Source organism: Lactuca sativa, chromosome 9 (genome assembly GCF_002870075.4).
Source record: "Lactuca sativa cultivar Salinas chromosome 9, Lsat_Salinas_v11, whole genome shotgun sequence".
Taxonomy (NCBI): Eukaryota; Viridiplantae; Streptophyta; class Magnoliopsida; order Asterales; family Asteraceae; genus Lactuca; species Lactuca sativa.
The window spans coordinates 4,029,302-4,046,608 of record NC_056631.2 but is presented as its reverse complement, the minus strand read 5'-3'; the positions used below and the strand labels follow the sequence as shown (position 1 = coordinate 4,046,608).

Below are 17,307 nucleotides of genomic sequence, written 5' to 3'. Positions count from 1 at the left end.
CTATGTGCGAGAGATTGTGGCACGTCATGGAGTGCCGGTATCGGTAGTGTCGGACCGAGATGTTCGCTTCACGTCCAGATTCTGGAAGCGGTTTCACGACGAGATGGGTACTCGTCTCCATTTCAGCACCGCTTTCCATCCTCAGACTGACGGGCAGAGTGAGAGGACGATTCAGACTCTCGAGGACATGCTTAGGGCATGTGTTCTGGATTTTGGGGGCTGTTGGGATACGTATCTTCCCTTAGCGGAATTCTCGTATAACAACAGCTATCATGCGAGCATTGATCGACCTCCTTTTGAGATGTTATATGGCAGGAAGTGCATGACCCCGATTTGTTGGGGCGAGGTCGGTCAGCGGGTCATGGGGAGCACCGAAGTGGTGCTCAAGACGACGGAACTGATCCAGCAGGTCCGTAGTAGACTGCAGACTGCGCAGAGTCGGCAGAAGAGCTACGCCGACAGGAGGCGTTCAGACTTGGAGTTCCAGGTGGGAGACATGGTTCTTCTGAAAGTCTCACCTTGGAAAGGTGTCATCAGGTTCCGGAAGAGGGGCAAATTGGGCCCCAGATTTATTGGTCCTTTCAAAGTTTTGGCCCGGGTGGGTCGGGTTGCTTATCGATTAGATCTTCCTGAAGAGCTTAGTCAGATCCACAACACTTTCCATGTGTCTCAGTTGAGGAGGTGTTTGGTGGATGAATCAGCAGTTGTTCCCCTAGAGGATATTCAGGTTGATAGTAGCCTGAATTATATTGAGAGACCGGTCGCGATTTTGGACCGGAAAACCAAGACATTGAGGAACAAGGAAATTCGGTTAGTAAAGGTGCAGTGGCAGCACCGGAAGGGGTCTGAGTGGACGTGGGAGGCTGAGGAGGAGATGAGAGAGCACTACCCTGAGTTATTTGCAGATCCAGCCGTAGCAGACTTCGAGGACGAAGTCTGAGTCAAGTGGGGGAGAATTGTAACGACCCGTTCCCGGTATGTTAATTTATGGGTAATTGTTGTGAGTTTTGCAAGAGGAACTCGACGAGTTCATAGCCTGACTCGCCGAGTGGGGTCGCGGCTGAGAGCACGCGTGAGCCGGGGACTCGGCGAGTCCATATCCTGGACTCGGCGAGTCCATCCGTCTGGGTGAAACCCTAACTCCCGGGTTCTTGCTCACTATTTAAACCCCATTATAGCCTCCATCTCGTCACTTTCCCCCTTAGAGCACTGTGAGAAACCCTAAACCTTCCTCTTGTGAGCTTATATGTGATCTTGTTCCATTTTGTGAAGGGGTGAAGAAGGAGAAGAAGAAGGAAGCAAGGAAACGAGTTCTAGTGCCAAGATCCAAGGTCAAGTGTGAACTTATTCAGCCGAGGAGTTTCGGAAGCAGCAGCCGGTAGCTTTCAGACACACACACTCAGCCGCCAGTTTACGAGGTGAGTTCCCTTTTCAGTAGGAACGGGTCTAAGGCCACCATGCCGGCCCGTTTAGCTAGCAGTAGTATCCGGATGTTATCCGATGCAGTAGTTAGCATGTTTGATGTCTTTGTGGCTCAGACAAGATTATGTGTGTTCATGTTAGTGATATGTTATGCTATGATCAGTCAGCTTTGGACTTCGGTCCGACGTCAGCTTCGGACTTCGGTTCGATGTAGGGGACAAGGTCCCGGTTAGCTTCGGACTTCGGCCCGATGTCAGCTTCGGACTTCGGTTCGATGTAGGGGACAAGGTCCCAGTTAGCTTCGGACTTCGGTCCGATGTCAGCTTCGGACTTCGGTCCGATGTAGGGGATAAGGTCCCGGTCAGTCAGCTTCGGACTTCGGTCCGATGGAGGGGGCAAGGCCCCGTATGTGCTTGATATATTATTGTATGGTATGTGGTAATTTGGGGGAGCTCACTAAGCTTCGTGCTTACAGTTTCAGTTTTGGTTTCAGGTACTTCCGCAAGCAAAGGGAAGAGCTCTGGATGACGGCATCGCACACACCACCGCCTCAGCTTTAGCCTGGGATTGATTTAGATGTTTGATCTGATGTAGTATGATATAGTTTTTCCGCACAGTATTTTATTATGTTTTGGAATACATCACGTATGGTTTTATTATATGATGCTCTGATTGCAGTTTTGATTATATTAAAAACAAAAATTTTTGGGTCGTATTTTTGGGTCGTTTCACACCCCTTATATTGAGATGTTTCGTTCTCCTTCCAAGCTGATGTGGGATCAGATCTAACCCACTTTCACTGTGACATCCCCAATTTTTACGGTCAGAAAAGACCGATTTTGGTTATGCTTTATAAAAATCAAAGTACTTCTTTTCATAAAAATGTTGCGGAATTTGTTCCCAGAAAAAAAATGCGATAAATACATTATCAAAACATTTTCGAAGAAACGTATTTTAATCATTTTAAAACGTTTGGGATGTCATCGTCAATACAGGAACATAAGCATAAACGGAACTTACATTTATTTACACTAGTGATCTACATCTTTTTAATCTCTCAGTGTAATGTCACTTCATATCGACACCTGTGATATAAATAAACTGAGTGGGTTGGGTTGGGAAACCTGGTGAGTACATAGGGTTTTCAACCCCACAATAATATAATTATTATGTTTAAACAATCAAACAATCAACCCAATTACCCATCTCCATTATCTTCTTTACTCTTAAGGATCTATCCTAAGAGTCATCTATCCTGCATTCATTTATCCCGAAGTCCCTTACTTCTAGGGTTATAGGACTGACACTAAATCCATAGCTGCCAATGCGTGTTCGTAAAGCACTAATTCCATAGTTGCTATAGTTTATTCATCGGGTACTAAATCCATAGCTACCAGTGTTTATCTAATAGGTACTAAGTCCATAGCTACCAATTCCTAACAGGTACTAAATCCATAGCTACCAGCGTCTAACTAATAGGTACTAAGTCCATAGCTACCAATTCCTAACAGGTACTAAATCCATAGCTATCAGCGTCTAACAGGTACTAAGTCCATAGCTACCGGTGTTTGTCCCATAGGCACTAAGTCTATAGCTGCCAATGTATACTCACATCATCTTATATCTCTCATCATTCATCTACCCATGTCATACCCAACATATTCGTAGATATAAAATACGTATACAGTTTAAAACATGTATAAAAACGTTCATCCAGCATAGACAACAAGTATTCAGATAATATGCACACATAGCACGTAGTTTATATAAAATACTTCATATCTATGTGTAAGATGAAAGTAACTATGCACTCACTTGGAAAGGTGGTGAGTCGGCGCTCGGACAGCACTTCGTTACTCTTAAAACAATTATCCCTTGACGAAACCTAGTATCGTTACCACTAGAGTTTAGTCTAACGTTTGACGAGACTAATTTAATAGTCTAGCTATTATTATTATTATATAAGCGTTAAACAATACTTATATAACCCATAATAATAGCCCAAACACTCCTTATAACATCCTAATAATATTACTATATTGTAACATAAGCTATACTAAAGATAGGATAGGTACAGCTCACTTACAGCGGGTTTTCTCGAAAACCGGGCTTCGCTGGAGCAGCGTTCCTGAGCCGAAAGGCTCTTTTCTCGAAGCCGTCAGGCGCTCCGGGGATTCCGCCTCGTGCTAGGGAATTACCCTAGGCTTTGGGGGGTTTGGGAGGCTTAGAGAGAAAGAGTTTAGAGAGAGAAAGAAGAGGATTGAGGGGTGAGGAAATGAGGGAACCCGACACCTCTATTTATAGGGTGAAATCCTGACAGACTCGCCGAGTCGGTTTACTGACTCGCCGAGTCAGTGCCACATGTCATCACCTGATGGCTTTCCTTGGGGAGAAAGCCTTGGCCCATATTCAGCCACATCACCCTTTTTGCAGCAACACTCTGCTGACTTCTAAACCCCGTAACTTTCACATACGAGCTCCGTTTTTGATGTTCTTTATATCCATGCGTAGGTAAAAACAAGATCTACAACTTTAATTTAGATTATGTCGGCTAACTCACGACCAATCTTAAATTTAACAGTATGAGGTGATTAGACTGCTAAATGACCGCGAAGAATTCATAACTCCTTCGTACGGACTTCGTTTTCGTCTGTCTTTTTACCGTTGGGTTCCTATTAATGAGATCTTCAACTCTCATTTAGGTCGCGTAAGCCAAAAACCGCTTGAACTAAAATTCGAGTTTCGGGTCGTGCACTGCTAAGCCGAATCTTAGAAAAATCATAATTTCTTCATACGAAGTGAGATTTGGGCGTTCTTTTTATGGATTTTCTCAGTTTAACATATTCTACGACTTTCGTTTAGATCACTAAGGCTAAAAATTCCTACATCGTAAATTCACTATTTGCGCCTCCCGATGTCGTGCCGGTTTTGCCGTAAAACTTCGGCGGGTCATAACTTCTTCGTTATAACTCAGATTTCGGCGTTCTTTATATGTACGGAAACCTTGAGACATATTCTACAACTTGGTTAAGACTATTTATTATAAATAATCCTTTGCCAAAAATTCATTTTCGACCCCTATTATCTCTAAATTGACTAGCCCGGATCTACGGGCGTTACATAAACCACGATACATAATCTACTGGGTCAACATTGGTGCCTTTAACCCACAAGTACAGTGAGAAAACTCACCTCACAGTGTGAAAAGACAACAAGAAAGAACGTTGCTCCGAAAGTCAACTCTACATGTCACCTATATTACAAACAGTGGCCTAAACTCAAACTACAACTCAAAATACCCAAAATACCCTCAGGTCAAACTTGGTCAAAATTATGGTCAAAGGTCAAAAGTCAATGAGTCAACTCGGACTGAGTACGCTCGGCGTACTCAGCCACTACGCCCACGTAGTGCAATTTCATGGCCATATTACAAGGTCTCGATCAGGTATGCACGACGTACCCACAAGTACGCCCACTGTACTGGTTGCTACATTTTCCTTTCTATTAAATGATTAATCTATTAAGACACCACATCCAACACTCATATCTAGTCCGAAATAACATTCTAAGTCATAAAATTTCCAACTTTGTGACTTTCCAAGGCTAGATAGGGTCCAATAATTAAACCCTAACGTAATACACAAACTAAAGCCTCATATCTCATGCATGAAGAAAGGAAAGGGACCAATACCACATTTTTATGGTTCTAAGAACCTAAAAACATCTGGAATGACAACCCTTATGGGTTATAGTAAGCCATACTCATGAACACCAAGCTTATGAGACCAAAAATGAACACAAACCCCAAGCTAACAAGATCTAAGAAAATATTCATCAAATTTCAGACTTTATACCTCCAAATGATGCTCGAGGGTGAAATACTTCTGGATCCAAAGTACCTTAAGCTTCCATGATGGTTTCCTTTCCTTTTCCTTCCTTCAAGAACACCACGAATGCACTTTTAAGATCACAAAGGCTCACACAAGGAATTAGGGTTTGTTAGGGACGAAAAGTGGAATGGAGGATGATGAATGAATGGGTCTTAATGAGATAATGATGCTTAGATAGGGTTCAAACCATAAAAATTAGGGTTTAGGCATCAACCAGGTATGCCCAGCGTACCCACACAATGCACGTTTTCCACTTAAGTGACCAAGGGACCGATTTACTACAAATTTCATATATAAGGGTCAAAAATACAAATTACCTAGATAATGAATGTTACAATTCTCCCCTACTTGATTTAAACTTTGTCCTCGTCCGTTGTCGCGAATAACTCAGGGTAGTGCTCTCGCATCTCTGCCTCGGGTTCCCAAGTCTATTCGGAACCCATATGATGTTGCCACTAGACCTTGACCAAAGATACCACCTTGTTGCGTAAGACCTTCGTCTTCCTATCCAAAATTGTCATTAGTCTCTCAACATAGTTCAGGTGATCATCAACCTGAATATCATCCAAAGGAATGACTGTTGAATCATCAGCTACACACTTCCGAAGCCGAGAGACGTGAAAGGTGTTGTGAATTTGACTAAGCTCCTCGGGCAGATCCAATCGGTAGGTTACCCTGCCAACCCTGACAATCACTCGAAACAACCCAATATACCAGGCCCCCAACTTTCCTCTCTTCCTAAAGCATAACCAAAGTGAGATTCGTATACCCCGACTAATCATGAATCCTTGACCCACTAACCTTAACCAATGAAGAATAACCATCATTACCATGCCTAAAATCCGGAAATACAATACCTTGACTCGCTCCCAAACAGGAAAAACCATCACGAAACACAATCAATATGACTTCACTTTGAAACCTGAACCATATGGAACCCTTCCAGCCCCGAGTTATCTTGCTGATACCACTAGAAAACGTAATATATGACTATTCACTACTGTTGAACCCTCATTCCGAAAACAAAGGCGACTCCCAACATGAGTCTCAGCTAAATGACCGTTGTAGTGGAACACGAACAACGTCAACATATTCCATAAATTCCTTTTAGCCACTTCAAAATCAAGGCATTTTATAAAGAAAACTTGAGATACCACTCGGAAACCCACAACTTCCAACCAACAACCCAATAACTTGAAAATACTCAATCGCAACGACTATTTTTCTCTCCCTAGCCAAAGACCCAACTCCCAGTGAGAACCACCCAACATGAGAATCTCAATACTACAACCACAACCAACTCCATAAATATAATTCCCAAAACCAGAATCCCACCAGTTCTAAACTTCATAAACTATACTCTAAGACTGATGATCATCCATTTGTCATACCTAACCATAGTCCCTGACTAGGAACACCACCAAAACATGTAGAAAAGAATACTTAAAACATACCGATCACGAATTTCGCCCCATCCCAAATCCAAAATTTGTGCCCTAAAAATCTTGAATACTCACTTGACTTTCTGACAAGTGATCACCAACCCACTGCTCCCACGAGCATAATGATGGTCCACCCTAGGAATTTCACATTGCATCCAAATCCTTTAACAACTCAGGTGAACGTCCACCTAGAAAATCACTTGGTACATTCACATCGAACTTCATGATTCGAGATTCCATAACCAATACCCAACATTGGTAACTAAACTCCTAATAAACAACCCGCAAGCAAACAAGACTCATAATGCAAACACTTTACAAGAGACTTCTGATGCACAATTGTTACTCCTAACTGTAACTTCCCGATGATGAGGTATTTTCAATTTTAGCCCTATGTATGAAAGAAAATTGCATTTTGACCCTTAGGTTTGAGGAAGGTCGCAAGAATGGCCCATAGTGGCATTTTGGTAATTTTGATCACAGATTAGTACGTTGAGCGTACGTTGTGTATGTTAGGCATACTAGGGCGAACCCAAGTACGTTAGGCGTACACCGCGTACACAGGGCGTAAATGGTTAACTTTCAAACCCTAATTTTTAGGGTTTTAGCCATATATAAGCATCATTATCTCTCATTTCTCATTCCCTCACCAGCCTCCATATGAGAAAAACGACCCCTAAGCTAGCCCTAAATAAGAAGAGTGCATCTTGAGCTTATCTTTGTGTTTTGGGGCATTCTTGAAGAAGAATAAGGTGGTGAGAAGAACCTGGAGCTCAGAAGCAACTTCGATCTGAGATTATCTCGTTGCTAACAACCTCTAAGAGGTAAAAAGTTCATAACTTGATCACCTTATCTTGTAGATCTAGTGATTTCTTAATTTAGGGCACTTTTGGTCCCAAATATGGTGATTCTTGAGCATGACATGCTCTTAACCAATAAGTCATCCTTTCAGGCCTTATGAGGGGTCTCGAGTCATAAAAATGTAGTTTTGATGCCTAGTTTTCCTACATGCATGCTATAGAAGGTCTTAAGGCATTAATATGTTGAGATTTTGTGTATTGAGCACTTAATGTGTTGGATTAGTGTCTAAGTCCATAACTATTTTGGTATGTACTTTACCCGATGGTGCATGGTCCTTTTGGGTTGCCTTCACCAAAGCAACTTGATAGGATGAATTATGGAGAGAGAGGAGTAATTATGATTTATTAATATATTATGAGAATAATATATTAAAGGAGAAATCATATTGTTTAATTAATATTAGTTAATAATTAATTAAGAATTAATTTTGTGGCTAAAAGAGATTAATTAAACTTAAGGGACTAGAACTGTCAATTGTATGATAGTTGAATATTAGGCTAATGACTCCATACTAGAGGGGTGGACGAATTCTATGGGGAAACCCATTAGAAATCGTCCAAGGCCTCTAAGAAGGGAGTCCTTGGGTTGCTTAGGGCCTAAGCAGTAAAATTAGGGTTTCCTTGTTAGATAACCCTAATAGCCTCACTATTTAAGGATCCCTATAGCACCAAAAACGTGGCCAAGAGTTTCCTTAGGGTTTCCACACGTTTTTGGGTGCCTCCCCACTTATCATTCTTCATCCTCTTGCTCTTGGTGTTTGTGAGTCATTAGAGGAGTGACACTTGTGACTCTAAGCTTTCTAAAGCCATTACAAGGGAGGATTTGAGATTGTTATTGCTACATAACAATCAAGGTAATATCTAAACCTTATTCTTATGTCAATATGATTAATTGTATGATATATCTAGGGTTTATAGCTTTGGATATTCAATTGCATGTTCATTAGACAAACTATATCCAAAAGCTATTTGGGTTTGCATGTACACCATAAGAATGATGTTTTTGCTCAAAACCCATCATAATGGACATGAAAAGTTATAAAGTTAGGAACTTTATGACTCTTAATGGTATTTTGGCCTTGGATCTGAAAGTTGGACGTGAGAGCTTAATACATTAAGCTCTTATTAAGGAAATGGGGTTTTGAGCGTACGTTGTGCGTACCTCAGCGTACGCCGCAAGTATGTGGTCAATTTCCTAACTCCGGTCAAGGCTTGAGCACGCCCAGAGTAATAGCTGAGTACGCCCTGCGTACTCAGTTGAGTGGACCAATTTGACTCCTTGAGCCTTTGACGTTGACTTTGACCATGGTTGACCAAGTTTGACTTTAGGTTATTTAGGGTATTTTGAGCTATAGTTTAGCCTTGGTCTCTATTTGTTGAATAGGTGACTTGTTGTATGACTTTCTTGTGTGGTGACTTGGTGAACTGCGAGACAAATCTTGGGACGAGTATGAGTATGTGTGAAAGTTAGTAGAAGCCTATACTACCATAATCACAAGACTCGCATTGGATCAAGAAGAGTCACAAGGTTACTAAGACACTAGTAGTTGAGCTGTTTTGCTTGTTTTCGTTATTACCTTTGTTTCAGTGATGACTAAGAAAAGGAATGTTATTCTGACCTTGGTGGTCATAACAAATCGAGCCCAATTAAGATAATTGTGTGAAGTAAGTTACCCAGTTCAAAGAACCATGATCAATGTAGTGTCCGACTTTAGTCAAAAGATGGAAAGATAAGGGAAGCGATCGACATAAGAAATGCAGTCGTCATTAAGACCAAGCAACTTATAGCTAGAAGTACTACATGTTATTATATGATTATAGCATGTTAAAACATAAATGAAGGTATCTTCCATGCTGGAATCTGACTCAAAGAGACCTGAGTCTAACCATTGCATCATGCAATGAAAAGTCATTAAAGCATGACCCATCGGTGTGACATCCCCATTTTTACGGCCAGAAAAGACAGATTTTGTTTATGCTTTATAAAAATCAGAGTACATCTTTTAATAAAATTGTTGCGGAATTTGTTCTCAGTAAAACATGATAAATACATTATCAAGGCAATTTTGAAAAAAATATATTTTTATTCATTTTAAAACATTTGGGATGTCATCGTCAATACAGAAACATAAGCATAAACAAAACTTACATTTATTATCACTAGTGATTTATATCTCCTTAATCTCTCAATGTAATGTGACTTCATATTAACACCTGTGATATAAATAAACTGAGTGGGTCAGGTTGGGAAACCTAGTGAGTACATAGAGTTTTCAACTCACGATAATATAATTATTATGTTTAATTTTCAAACAATTAATCAACCCAATTACCCATCCCCATTATCTTTTTTACTATTAAAGATCTACCCTAAGAATCAACTATTCCTCGTTCATTTATTCTCAAGGATCATCCTAAGGAATTGGCACGAAGTCCATCATCACCGGGTTTAGGCACTAAGTCTGCATAGTCACAAGGGTTTATACAACAGGCACTAAGTCCGCATAGTCGCCAGGGTTTAAGTACTAAGTTTGCATAGTCACCAGGGTTTTGGCACTAAGTCTGCATAGTCGCCAGGATTCGGGCACTAAGTCTGCATAGTCGCCCGTGTTTATCTCGTTTATTGACAATATCGTTTTCGAGAGTCCACTAACAATACATGTAAATGGGTTTTTAGAGTACACCGGTGAACATATCGTTCACAACACCTACAGGTTGCGAGCCTGCTAATGTTCCACTGGACTATCTAGAATAGTTCGTGGTTGTCTTCCATGCTTTGCTAGATGACGGGGCCAACATTTGGGAACAAGGCTTCTCACATCGTCCACTTCTCACCCTTACCTCATGGTCTATATCACCTCTCAACTCATCATACAACTCATATTTCATCTACCCATGTTTTACCCAACATACTATGTAGATATAAATACATATACAATTTAAATCATATAAAACTTGTATAAAATCGTTCATCCAGCATAAATAGCAATTATACAGATAATATGCATACATAGAACATAGTTTATATAAAATACTTCATATCTATGTATAAGATGAAAAGGACCATGCACTCACTTGAAAAGGTGGTGACTCGGCACTCAGACAACACTTCGTTACTCTTAACACAATTTTCCTTTGTCAAAACCTAGTATCATTACCACTAGAGTTTAGTCTAACATTCACCGAGACCAATTAATAGTTTTTCTATTAGTACGATTATATAAGCACGAAACAATATTTCTCAACCACTATATATAGACAGGGGCCAGACATAAAACACCGGAGGGCAGGACCATCTTGGCATATAACACTTCTGAAATCCAACAACCCTATGTGGCCCTTTAAACCAGATTCCCCGTACCGCGAGTGGTTAAAAAGATATTATAACGACATTTATATAGCTCATAATAATAGCACAAATACTTATTATAAGGTCCTAATAACATTACTATATTGAAACATAAGATATACTAATGATAGGGTAGACGTAGCTCACTTACAACGGGTTTTTCTCAAAACCGGGCTTTGCTGGGGCAACGTTCACGAGCTGAAAAGCTCTTCTTCTCGGAGCCTTCTGGCGCTCCGGGACTCGCCTCTATATGTTGGAAGTTGCTAGTGATGGGGGAGGAGAGGTTTGTGTGACATCCCCAAAATCACGTCCAGAAAAGACCGGTTTCATTTATGCTTTTAAAATAATTTTAGAGTAAATCAATTGATTTAAAAGACTTGCGGAATTTGTTCCCAAAACAAAATATGATAAAATAAAGTTTATCAAAGCATTTCATCAAGAGATGCATTTTCATTATATAACAATATTCGAGATGTCATGTTCCGATAAACAGACCAAAAGCATAAACAACAAAAGATAGACCATACAACAGTTACATATAACAATTGGTCTAATATCAAAAGATCTTGATAAGTTATCCAACTTATGCTCTCGCGCCACTACCTGTAATACAACAAAACTAAGTGGGTCAGGCTTGGGAGCCTGGTGAGCATATAGGGTTTTCAACCCACAATAAATAATTATATTTAATCTCACCAACCAACAATAACCCGATTACTCATTTCCGTTATCCTCACTTTATGTCCCTAAAACAACATCTATCTCAAGGGACCTAATCTAGGATTTTCATCGGGACGAACATTATTGCAAAGGGGTTTCCTCAACAATAGATGTCCTAAAGGCAACCATGAGGGGGATAAAGTGCACCGGTGAACACATCGTTCACAACACCTACAGGTTATGAGCCTGCTAGCGTTCCACATGACTGTCTAGAAAGAGTTTGTGGTCATTATCCATACTCTGCTGAATAACTAGATCAACAACAACAACATCGAGGCCTTTCATCTGTTTATCACACATCAACTATCTACTAATGTTCTACCCAACATATTAGTAGATAAAAATATATATTTTTATACATAGTTTAAAACATGTATAGCATTCTCATTCAATACATATTCCAAACAACAGATGAGACACATACACATAACACTTATATCATAGAGAATAAATCATATTTATGAGATACAAGAAAGTGAATATACATTCACACATATAACAACAAAATATACACATAACACATATTTCGTATAAAATACTTCATAATTATGCGTTAGAAGAAGGTAACTACACACTTACTTGATCAGAAGATGATTGGACAACACTACGACTTGTAGAAGTAGTATTCTTCGGTAGATCCGGAAGATCTTCACAAAAACCGGGCTTCTCGCGGGCAGAGCTTCGGCTCGGGAATTGCAGTTATCGGGATCTTCGGGGCTCGGGAATGATACCGGGGCTTCGGGGTATAAGTTGCACGCAAAACGATGCAAAATGGGGGAGAGAGAAGAGATTTTGGCAAAAGAAGCCGGCTGCCCTTGCATGCCTTTTATAGAGGCTGAAGCCTCGCATTATGCTGGGCGTAATGCTCTACGCGGGGCGTACGCTTCGGAAATCGTCATCGCTTACGTCATCGGAGCTCTTGAGTGCAATGCAGTGCATGCATCGGGGTACGCTGGGCGTAGTTCAGATCAGATTGGTGACTCCTTCGGATATACATCCGAATTAAAAGATTAATTAATAAATATTAATTACTTAAAAACTTCGGAAATTCATATCTTCTTATGAACTCCGTTTTCGACGTTCTTTATATTCACACGTAGGTGAGACTACGCTCTTCAACTTTCGTTTAGACTCCGTCGGCTAAATTTGACTTTATTTTTATTATTTATTTTTAGTAGGTCTGGACAAGAAAACTCCGTGACGTCCGTTTTCGTCTGTCTTTTCACCAATGCACTACTATCAACGAGATTTTCGATTCTCGTTTTGATTGTTTCGACCAACAATCACTCGATCTCGAATCGAGTATTCGGGCTGCATACTGCTAAGCTGAAACTTAGAAAAATCATAACCTCCTCATACGAAGTCAGATTTGACATTCTTTTTATGCACGTTCTCGGTTTAACGAACTCTACAACGTTCGTTTATATCACTAGGGCTAAATATCGCTCTATCTTAATTTCATATTTTACGTCATTCAACGCCGTGCCAGTTTTGTCGCGAAGTTTCGACAGATCTTAACTTCTTCGTTATAACTCGGATTTCGACATTCTTTATATCTAAAGAATCCTTTTTTCAACTACTACAATATTATCCACAGATATCGACTTTATCTAGTATTTCATTTTGGCGCTTATTTTTTATTCTTAATTAAATTAAGACACACAATTAAGCACAAAACACATAATACTCAAATAATACACTTCTGTTATTTCAAAACGGGTTACAAAAGTTAACCTAGACTATTATACACCTGTAAGGCTATTGTATTGGTTTTAACATAAATATGAATAAAAGCGCAGTGATATATTATAGTTTTAGCGAAATTACAGTACTATAAATAGCCACGAAACATAACATTAAACTAGACAAAAACGAAACATAAAATAATTTTAATAAAAAAATAAAGAATACTAAAATAACATCATACATTAAGTTTCTCTAAGTTTTCACCCATATGATATTGGGCCAAAATACTTGGGCTCTTTTTTATGCATATGCTATTAGAATGGTTAGTATCATACAAACGGACCCAAACATCGGTTCATAATCCAGTCTATCTACGACTACTTAGACTAGCCACATATAGCGTTGTGTTCATAAACCCTAACTCCTTTTTCTTTCGTTCGTCTCCTTCTTCTTTCTGCAGGTACACGCAGCCGTCGCCGTCATGGTATTCTCAATTCCCTTGAACCCTAATCAAGCTAACAATCTTCTTCCATTTACATTTTAATTTGTACGCTCATGTATTCAAATCCGTTTCATGATACCAGGGTATAGATCTTGTTGCTGGTGGAAAGAGCAAAAGGACCAAAAGGAATGCTCCACGTTCCGATGATATCTACCTTAAGCTCCTCGTCAAGGTTATCCTACTCATCAGATTTCACCCTGTCTGCTTTCATTTTTTGTAGGTTTACCGAAATTGTTAACGTTTGTTTTAAAATTGCTTCAGCTTTATCGGTTTTTGGTGAGGAGGACCGGAAGCAACTTCAATGCAGTGATACTGAAGAGGCTCTTTATGAGCAAAGTCAATAAGCCCCCAATTTCTCTCTCTCGCTTGATCCGTTACATGGCTGGCAAGGTATGTCTGTTTGCAATTTCGTTTCTGTAGATATACGTCGTTTCGTAGATAATTGGTAGACTCTGTAGATATACATCTGTACCTATAATCCGACATGGAAAAGATGATGCTGTTTTATTATCCGTGAATAGTGATATGTAATCAATTGAAGGAATCTAACTCTTTATTTTGTGATGTTGGTTTAATTAGGACGATAAGATTGCTGTGGTTGTTGGCACAGTCACCGATGATGTTAGGGTTGATGAAATCCCATGTATCAAGGTCACTGCTCTGAGGTTCACCGAGACTGCAAGGGCCAGGATCGAGAAGGCTGGTGGTGAATGCTTGACTTTTGACCAGTTGGCCCTTCGAGCTCCTCTTGGCCAGAACACGGTTAGCTAATCATAATCAATTTCTTATGTTTCTGTTCATGCTCAATCTTATGTCTAAATGTAGTTATGGATGCATGTGTTTATGGTTTTTGCAGGTTCTTCTTAGAGGCCCAAAGAACTGCAGAGAAGCAGTGAGGCACTTTGGAAAAGCTCCTGGTGTGCCACACAGCCATACCAAGCCGTATGTGCGATCCAAAGGAAGGAAGTTTGAGAAGGCAAGAGGAAGAAGAAACAGCAGAGGCTTCAGAAACTAGGTGTGTTCATCAATGGTGGGTGTCTTTGAAATGTTGCAAAAGTTCTATAATCTCTTTTTATGCTGGTTTGTTTGGATTAAAGCGATGATGAAAATTTTGGTGTTTGGTAATATGTTATATGTAGCCTTTGATTTCTAATTTACTTTCAACAATTGTTTAATGGAGATCAATTTTAATCATTTATGTTTAATGGAGTTTAGTTTTTATATAACATCACAGAAAGTTGTAGTAGAACCCATAGTATTTGACTTGGGATCACAAACAGGATATGTATAGATATACTGTAAAAAATATTTGATATAACGTCACAAGTTGTAACAGAACCTAAAATATTTGACGTCAGAGTAAGGGGCTGTTTGGTGTGCCTAACACCCTACACATCCCCAAGAGAGAACATGAGAGAAAGAAGAGAAAAGGGGTGGGTGTGTTTAGCTCCCTAAGCACTCCCAAGAGGGAATAAGATAGAAGTAAGAGAAAAGGGGTGAATCGGATCTTTTCATGGTCTTGTGACCACACTACCCTAAACATGGTGTAGTTGAACCTTCCTCGAGCACCGTGCTCATAACTGAACCTCTTTGGGGTACCATACTGTATAACCTAACACGTTGTTCCTGAGTTGTAGCAAAGAGAAAAAGAGACGAGAAAAGAAAGTAAGGATAAAAAAGAAAGGAAAACAATTTTTCTTTTGTGTTCCTGAGTTGGAGAGAAGTGGATGACATTTTGTTCTCTCTCCAACTGAATATAAGTAGTTGTGTAGTTGAGTGAAGATGAATATGCTACTCATGTGGTTTCAACACAATGTCCGAGTATACCATATCTCCTCTTACTTGTTGCCTATGTATGTGTGTAACATGAAACAACTAGTAATAGCAGCATGTTAATATCATGTTGACGATGTTGAAAAGTGGAGTCTTTCAAAGAGTGCGACCTTGACTTTTGCCTAGAGTCCAATCCTAACTTCTGCATAGGTTGCAACATGAGTTTGATCTCAACAAAAGTTGGAGACTTCAAGAAGAAGCGAAGTTTTGAAGTCAAGATAAAAGCGCAATGAGATGTTCCGAAGCACAAACTTTGATGTGGTGTTCCTAGAAGATTCGATGTGTAAGAGACAACGAAGTAGCTTTTAGTCCTGAGCCTTGGTGTTGACTTTACAACATTGGAGAACACATTTACCTTTATGCCAACCTGTAAAATGTGTATTGTCCCATCACATAATTTTAGTTCAAAGGCACTATAAATACATCTCATTTATTGTAACCTTAATTAGAGTAGATTAGTGAGTGTATGTCGGAAGTAGGTAGTACGATAAATACACAATTCTTGTATTCACATCAAAATCAATAATAATCTCTCTTATTTGCATGTAGACATAGCTTTATCAATAAAATTAGTCGAACAATGTTAAATCTCCTTGTGTTCTTGTTAATCTTCCCATCATAATCATCTCCATTAGTGTGTCTTGTGTTTGCTGAGTTATTCATAATCTCCTACAAAACTACATGGTAAATACGTCATGCTCTATATAATGCTTACAACATTGTGCTTTAAAACGTTGAGAGGACCCTTTTAAAACATAGTTTTTTCTTTTGAATTCTTTTAATTAAAATTAGCAAGACGCTAGAAAAACATTAGAAAACGGAGATAACTGAAACCATCATTTATTTATCTCAAACCATCAAAAGTATAACAATGTGAAAAATGGTTATCAAAGTACAACCCCAAATCATAAAATGCTAGATATTGGTGGATGCGATGCGATCATGCCAAGCCATTCCTTTTTGAACCGGAAGTATTTGAAACATTTAAACATAAACCATAAACACAAAGCTTAGTGAGTTCCCCAAAATACCACATACTATACAAACATTATACATACATATCAACCTAAACCTGTAACGGGTCTATTTACCCCTGAGTCCCTTCTGACTCTCTGAGTCCCTTTCGACTCCGTGAGTCCCTTCCGACCATCCGAGTCCCTTACGATTCCTTCAGTATCTTTCAATCGGTACGAGTCTATTTCGCCCCTATATCTAAGCATAAAGTCATATTAGCAAGAGTCACAAAGACAACAAACACATTCATGCATATCTGTAAGTGTCACGAAGACAACTATTATCCTACAACATAATACCGTGGGCCGACATTGATGTCATCGACCCACAAGTACAATGAGGAGACTCATCTAAATCTGATGACAAACAAATCACACTCTCAACTGCTACCACGACTCCTCACTCTGAATATATCTAAAATCAACTGTAATTAATAATCAGGGTAATAACCTCTAATAAATGGTCCAAATCATATTCTATCTTACTAAGGGTAAAAGACCATTTTACCCTTCTCACATTTGACCCAACTAATCATGGCCCAAAACCCATAATGACCCAAGGACCAAAATAGCCCAAATGGGCTTCTGGG

The 17,307-nt window shown here is 39.6% G+C and overlaps 1 protein-coding gene across 1 annotated transcript; it reads left to right on the top strand.

Annotated features, from left to right (window-relative positions):
• Positions 1 to 13,713: 13,713 nt before the first annotated feature.
• LOC111920987 (60S ribosomal protein L18-3) lies at positions 13,714 to 15,065 on the top strand. Its single transcript, XM_023916559.2, has 5 exons — positions 13,714 to 13,853; positions 13,954 to 14,043; positions 14,133 to 14,261; positions 14,451 to 14,633; positions 14,728 to 15,065. Exons 1-5 carry the CDS (start codon positions 13,851 to 13,853, stop codon positions 14,884 to 14,886), a joined length of 564 nt encoding a protein of 187 aa, XP_023772327.1. The 5' UTR covers positions 13,714 to 13,850; the 3' UTR covers positions 14,887 to 15,065.
• The last annotated feature ends 2,242 nt before the right edge of the window (positions 15,066 to 17,307 follow it).